Source organism: Atta colombica, unplaced genomic scaffold (assembly GCF_001594045.1).
Source record: "Atta colombica isolate Treedump-2 unplaced genomic scaffold, Acol1.0 scaffold89, whole genome shotgun sequence".
Taxonomy (NCBI): domain Eukaryota; kingdom Metazoa; phylum Arthropoda; class Insecta; order Hymenoptera; family Formicidae; genus Atta; species Atta colombica.
The window spans coordinates 1,333,260-1,341,271 of record NW_017259582.1 but is presented as its reverse complement, the minus strand read 5'-3'; the positions used below and the strand labels follow the sequence as shown (position 1 = coordinate 1,341,271).

Below are 8,012 nucleotides of genomic sequence, written 5' to 3'. Positions count from 1 at the left end.
ATAAGATATTAATTGCTAAAAATTGCCGAAAATTTTTTTAGAATTTTTTCAGAATTTTTTAATATGTATTTTCTCATGTTAATAAAAATGTTAATAAAAATGAGAAAATGCTGTACTAAAAAGTTAATAAAAAATTCTGAAAAAATTCGTAGAGTTTTATGACAAGAAAATAAACAATTTTTGTCTTTGTCTTTCGTAGTTTTTCTATAAAGTTGATAGTACAATATTTGAATAAAAAATTATATTGAAGACCAATTTTTGGCAATTTTTAGCAATTAATATCTTGTTAATTATTATGAAAATTGCAAAATGATAGAGAACTTTTCTCCATTCTGCTCCTATGCGAAAAATTTATTATTATTTTCCAAACATCCTGTATATAATGGTGACCCATTTTTATTTATATATCTATTTATATATGTATAATATATTGGGTTAGGGAAAGTGTCTTTTTACAAGTTGGAACGTAATTGAAACATATTTTTTAAATTGTTTACAAACCTTTTAAACCAAATATGTGCCGTTTTGATCGATGACTTTTTGTCATTTTTCGGAGTCATTATTCTATCGATATAGAACTTCTGATCTCTTAGTAAAAAACCGAAATAATTTTCGTAGGCCTCTTTTGAAATCAAGTTTACTCCATTAAAGAAATTCTGCAAAGATCGAAACAAATGATAATCAGTGCAAGGTCAGGATTATATGGTGGATGCGAAAACTTCTCAGCCAATCTCTCAATTTTTGTCGAGTCATCAAAGATGTATGTGTGGCTTATTGTCATAATAGAAACAACGCCTTTTCTATTGATCAATTCTGACCGCTTTTCTTGAATGGATTGCTCTATTCGCATTAGTTGTTGACAGTAGAGATCAGAATCAATCATTTTGGTTGGCGGCAGCAATTCATAATGGACGACTATTATATTTTCCAGTCTCACTAGACACACAGCATCATCTCAATCTGGGTTTTACGATTGTTTGTAGTACCTCATCTCCAATCACTTTTTCGAATATCATTATCATATGTTGTCTACTTTTCATCGTCCGTTATCAATTTTTTCAGAAAAGACAATTTCGTTTTGTTTCAACAGCGATTCGATCTATGGAAATTCGATCTATTAAAATTTTTTAATATCGTGTGACATCCAAGCATCGAGTTTCTATATCCAGTCTTACGCAAGTAAAACCTCAAAACGATTTTATGATCAATGTTTGACTCTTTAGCTATGTCATAGCTGCTCACATAACGATTTTCTTTAATTTTTCGAAAGATTTCATCAACATTTTCCACAATAGACCGACCAAAACGATATGCATTTTTGACATTGAAATTTCTATCAACGAAACCAATTCATTGTTGTTTATCTAGTTAGAGCATAATTTTCCAACTCTTTTTGACTCATCGCCCCCTTTCTAAATTTTTTTTTATTCAGTTTATCCCTTTCGCGGATAAACTAGTAAATCGGGTAACCGGCAAACAATATCTTTAAATAAAGCAACAAAAAGAAAATTACAGAAACAAATAAAAAATATTACTCATACAGCGGTACTCAGCACGAGACGAACTCATGCACGAATGTCCGCATTCTATTAATGAACTTGACAAAACATACAATACATAGATGCATTTACTTCGATTATTTCGTACAGAAAACGATTAGCCGAAAAAAATTGCAAAGAAACATAAAAAACAAATCTTATATGTCATACAACTTAATTCAATGTGTATAGAGGATTGATTGACATATTTGATTCTTATAAAAATGTATAATTGTAATATTTATATATTAATTGTAATATAATTATAATTTGTATAATCAAGTGAATGTTTAAGTATTTGTTTAGAAAATATTTAGAAGATTAAATTTCTTTGGCGTATTTTTTGTCTTCAACGTCCTTCTATTGTTCTAGTAACATTACTCTAGATCTCCTTAGCATCCAACGTGGCTGATAACATCCACATTGGAAACCTATGAGTTAGAGCATAGAACGCTCTATAAACTCGATAAATTTTTCTGCAGCTTATTTATAGAACGTTCTTTCCTTTTTTATAATAAAAAACGCGTGCGTGCGTGCGTGCGTACGTGCGTATATATATGTATGCATGTATATACGTATACACTTTATTACAGCAACAATATATTACAAGTGTGAAAAAGATGTTACCAACGATGTCAAAGGATTCGGAGATTAAAGATGGAGAAAACAAGAATCTGATTAAGATTGTAGAACGACCAACATTTATATTGAAGACTAGAGAAGGAGAAAATAGAGCTGTTTCTCCAAGTCAACGTAATGGTCACAAGTATAGTATTATTAAATAATTATAACAATTAAATCATATGTTCATCTGTTATGTATCTGTTATATATAATACGACCAGATATTTTCGGATTTAACAATTAAATGCAATAACTTCATTAAGCGATACGGGCAGAGAGGAAGTTGTATCAGAGTTGAGAAAGTTATTTTGCTAAAAATAACTAGTTATAGTTTTTTATTTCAAGAATAACTAATTACCGTTACAAATTATTGGCTAAAAAACAACAAATTGGTTATACTTATACAAAAAATAACTTTTCAATTATTTTTCTGTTATCATTGCAGAACAACATAAGTAATTTTAATACTATTGGATTGTCCGAAAAGTTCGTGCCGACTAACTTATATAATTTAATAAATGTATACTAAAATTTAAATTTTCTGCGTTTCAATTTTCCTTCAACATCGGCACGAACTTTCCGGACAATCCAATATTAGAACAAAGAAAAAGATTGATTTACATTTGATTTACAATTATTGCGAAGAATATTGCTAAGGTCTCGGTATTCAACGGTAAGACAACCGTATGAAATATGAAATTCCGGGTTCAAATTTTTACCGAAGTAGTATTTTTCGCAATTTCACAATAGTTCTTTACAGTTTTTAAAATATTAGTAGCATCAAATTAACGATATAATTAATAAATTTGAGAAGATTATTTGAGATTGATTGTGTTGAAAATCTGAAAGTAATTAATCGCATAATTATATTTCTGAGATAAAATTTATTTGAAGTACATATACAGGGTGTCTCTTAAGATGGGTCCGAGCCACATTGTGGGTAGAAAATGGATCAAAGGAAACAAAAAATTCTTATACTATTTTGAGATACTCGCTATAGTTTTCGAATTAGAAAAGGAAATGTCTAAGCCAATATGCGATTAAGCCGCGCCGCGCGAATTCATAGGACGGCCCACTCGAGCGGCGGCGGCAGCGCGCAGGGAGAGGGAAGTAGCGCTTCGTTACCTAACACAGCCTGGTATGGAGGTTCACCGCATCGCGCCTACACTATCCAAAAATCTTATTTTAGCTGAAGTTTTCCTTATACATTTCTTATCATTATAAATCGCGTTATTTAGCACGATTAAATACATTTTAACACAATTATAGATATGTTAAGCGATGTAATTAATTAGAGCACAATTAATTTTACGCAAAGCGTATGCTGATCATCGCGATACCTTTCCGTTTGCTTTATTATATGATGTTTCTATTTAATTACGCTTCGAGACACACTTTGTTGCGTCGTTTTATGCTATATTTAGTCGGAGTTTTATTTTTTGACATGTTAATGCCTGTATACTGAAAATATAAGCTCGCGTAGATAGCCGCTACATTGTAAATCCAGATGTATTATTTTTCCATGTATACTGACGCATTTGAGATTTTTTTTCATATGTTTCTTGCCGTTTAACAAGTTAATTGTACCATTAAAAACGTATCATTAAATTCTTAAATTTTATTAAGCTTTAATGTTCACTGATGAATAAAATTTAAATTTTCTGTCACTTCTGTCACAAAAAGATTATTTATGTATACGTTAATGAGATGTTTAAGTTTGTAGTAACTGAAAACTTAAATGTATTGAAAAACACTAATTGAAAATTGAGTGTTTTAGTTTATTTTCATTAAACTATCCATCAAATGGATAGTTTCATCAAATTTTATGCCCATGTTCAGTACATTAAAAAAATCTGTAATTTACAAGGAAAGGGACCCAACTTCTTTCTGATTTTAATGAGCAGTATGTTATTTCTTCAGACAAAAATAAGCGACGATCAGCATACGCTTTGCGTAAATACTCTAATTAATTACACCGCTTAACATATCTATAATTGTGTTAAAATGTATTTAATCGTGCTAAATAACGCGATTTATAATGATAAGAAATGTATAAGGAAAACTTCAGTTAAAACATTTTTGGATAGTGTAGGCGCGATGCAGCGAAACACATGATAGAACCGCCATGCCAGGTTGTATTAGGCAACGAAGCGCTACTTCCTTCTCCCTGCGCGGCGCGACTTAATCGCATGTTGGCTTAGACATTTCCTTTTCTAAATTCGAAAACTATAGCGAATATCTTAAAATAGTATGAGAATTTTTTGTTCCCTTCATTCTTCACCTCCAATGTGGCTCGGACCCATTTTAAGAGACATTCTGTATATGTAGAGTTTAATTTTGACCATAATTGATTTCTCATATTTAGATGATTAATTTACATGTTATACAATTTTATTTAAAAAAATAAAAATAATAAAAGGTAATTAAGCCAGAAACACATAGAAAAACATAAAGCAGTAAGATGTAAGCAAATCGGCCAATTACAGTAAAAAATGTAAAACAGTATGTTATTATCTTCTATGAATTGGTCACTTTATTTATTGCTTATAGCTAAGATGACGATAGTGTCTCGCGCTAAATATACGCGCTACTGGGCGCAGAAGACACTACAATATATTTTTACTCGATCAAATTGATCGGAAACATTATTCCCAGCAAATATCAAGTTACATGTAACGTATATTATACGTTTACACGACTCGATTTATGTTGAAGTTGTAACATCGATATTATGAAATTGGCCAACTATAGCTATTCTCTGAAGAATGGAATGACTGTGATTGACTAATTTTCTAACATCGTTTATCGATGTAAATCGATTCATGTAAACATAGTCTATGTTAATTGTAATATAACTCGTGTGTATATTATTAAGTGGAAAATTACAATTAATATATATGGTACATATAATTTGGTGTTTGCTGGATTATCTAATAAATGACTAGGTAAACGAAATTTTTGTTAGACTCAATCAATAGCTTTGGATCCCTTTAATTAAAGTGTTTATTTTTTTTTTTAAATATTAAGAGATATATTTCAATTTTTATGTAAAATTTTATTAAGAAATGTCATCGTCGTCGTGTCTGATACTCTGTCAAATCGACAATTATTATTACTCGAATACACTTACACACACTTCTCCACACTCATATATTCACCTCCATCCATGCTATTCATCCGAATACACTTCCCCTCTCACAAAAACTTCGATATACGCTGACACTTATCGCTATGGCCTACCACATTTTATTCATCCACATACTTTCCTACCTCCATATCCATCTCATTCTCTCACTTTAATACATCTCGAAACATTCCGACATTTTTCAACACAATTCAGTCCAACGCAATTATCCTGATAGCAAAACCTTGCGGAGACAGATTTTGAGCAGAGCCTGCTATCAATTTTTGATTGTAGAAGAGCAACAAATTGTTTGTCCTATTTGACATTGTCAGCAAATTGCTGTTAAAAATATGACAAAATCTGTTATTAGACATGCTATGCTAGCAGAATGGTAGCAAAAATCAAGCAAAGCTGCATAATCCGGCAGATTGAGAGCAGATTGAGAACAGAATCTGATTCGAGCATATTCTGCTCGAATTCTATCACCAAGCTGGCATAGTTGTAGCTGCCGTGTAGTAGCTGCCTGCCGCTGTAGTAGCTGCCTGTCAGCAGATTTTGTCGTCAAATTCATAGCCAAATGTGGACACAGATTGCTATAGGTTTGTAGTCAAAGTCTGATCGAGTGCTGCCAATTTAGTTCCAAATTACTAACATTTTGCTATCAAGAATTCTCTCACCTATGCTTTCTCTCTCTCTCTCTCTCTCTCTCTCCCTCTCTCTCCCTCCCTCTCCCTCCCTCTCCCTCCCTCTCCCCTCCCCTCCCCCTGCCTCCGCGCCATCCCTCCAGGCCCCCCTTTCTCCGTCCTCCTCCCTTCCTTTCTCTCTCTCCCCCCTCCCCTCCCCTCTCTCCGTGCCATCCCTCCAGGCCTCTCCTTTCTCCGTCCTCCTTCCTTCCTTCCTCTCACTCCCCCCTCCCCCCTCTCTCTTACTGTCTATCACAAATCCTTAAAAAATAAGAAAAAACAAGACCCTCAATTAAAATAGTAAATATGTGTAACCTCAAGGCAAAGGAGTTCAATAATAAAATAATGTGTTATAACAATAAAAATAGAAAAGCAAATGTTAGAATATAATTAACTATTAATATATCAAAATCATAATCACATGTTATATGTTTCGGCTGCAAGTTCCCTCTTCAGATGTATAGAACACAATAGAAATACATTATAAGAAATATACAATGTGTAAGACGAAGCACAACCGCAAAAAGTTACATAATATTATATCGATGTGAAAGGCGTGATGAATGAAATACTTGAATCAGAGGAAACAAAAATTACTCGCTAATTTTTTTGGTTGAAAACCCGATTAAAAAAACTTTTTTCATTGTGCACAATCCAAATGTCGATGATAAATATCCATGCAAATGTCGTCAGCGACACTCAAAGAATATCCATAAGTCACAAAATAAAATAATTGTATTCTATACATCTGAAGAGGGGTCAAACTTGCAGCCAAAACATGTAATGCGATTACGATTAGATTTTGGTGTATTAATCCTGGTGAAAATTTTTCTCAATTTTGATACGAATTGGAATATTTTTCAGAAATACTCAAAAATATTCGGAAAGTTTACATCTTCTCTCAGAACTTTTCATACAAATGAATTCTGAAATATTCTGAAATTTCTCATCCCATAATTTTTAAAAAATATTTTAAAATTTTTTAGATTTTGTAACATTTCATCAAAAATTATACTTACAAAAAATCTTAAAAATCTTATTTCGATATTTCATAATTAACATATATGAAAAATTCTAAGAAAAAATGTAGATTTTCTAAGAAATGTTCCAATTCGTATAAAAAAATGTGAGAAAATTATAAAATTATAAAGAAATTCTGAAAAATTATATACAGAAATTCTAAAAAATTATATGAAAAATTCTGAGAAAAATTTTCACCAGGGAACAATTAATTATATTCTAACATTTACTTTTCTATTGTTATTATTATAACACGTTATTTTATTCCTGTTTGCCTTGAGGTCACAACATTTTCAATTTTTTTTTAAACTGTTGGAAAAATGGTGCAGATCGTTAAGCGAGGAGCACAGAGCACGATTGAGCGAGGAGCATTCTTGCATAATGTTTAACACATGAGAAGAAAATGAACCAATCAAAGTGTTTTATTTTTTTCCTTTCCATGAAATAAAAGACTCTGATTTTCTTATATTTTTATTTACTATTTAATATCGATAAGCCGTTACTACTTCAATCTGTCAAGTAATTAATAATAGGAAGATATTAAATCGATGAGCTCTGTTGCTAATCTAAAAGTGAAATATTTACGAAAAATTATGTCTAGTGCTTAGACACTCCATATACCAACTCGAAAGTTAAATAAGTACATATATATATATATATTAGGTATACAACTTTGCTTCCGCCGTTTTTTTTTCCGAAATTCGAGGCTTTATTGTAAAAAACTGGTTATACATTTATGATTCAAAGTATTGTCCATCGCTGGCCACTACTTTCTCCCATCTTTCGGGTAGCGTACGAATCCCGCGTCGAAAAAACTAGTCATCTTTTGAGGCTATCCACGAATCGATCCAATTTTTTACTTCTTCATAAGACCGGAAGTGCTGGTCAGCCAGGCCGTGTGCCATTGATTGAAACAAGTGATAGAGGGAGCAACGTCTGGAGAATACGGCGGGTGGGGTAGGACTTCCCATTTCAACGTTTCCAAGTATGTCTTGACCACTTTCGCAACATGGGGTCGAGCATT

General features: G+C 32.0%; 1 protein-coding gene across 2 annotated transcripts in view; it reads left to right on the top strand.

The window, feature by feature from the left end:
- LOC108693256 (protein SMG9) overlaps positions 1-8,012 on the top strand; it is a 27,293-nt gene that overhangs the window by 9,375 nt on the left and 9,906 nt on the right. Inside the window, exon 2 of one of the 2 annotated variants that reach the window (XM_018202112.1) lies at positions 2,132-2,291. Coding sequence is in view for 1 of the 2 variants with exons in the window: in XM_018202111.1 (XP_018057600.1) it covers positions 2,159-2,304 (146 nt within the window). In the remaining variant the exon portion in view is untranslated. Of the gene's footprint in view, positions 1-2,131; positions 2,305-8,012 lie in introns of both variants that reach the window. The other variant, XM_018202111.1, reaches the window with a different exon arrangement.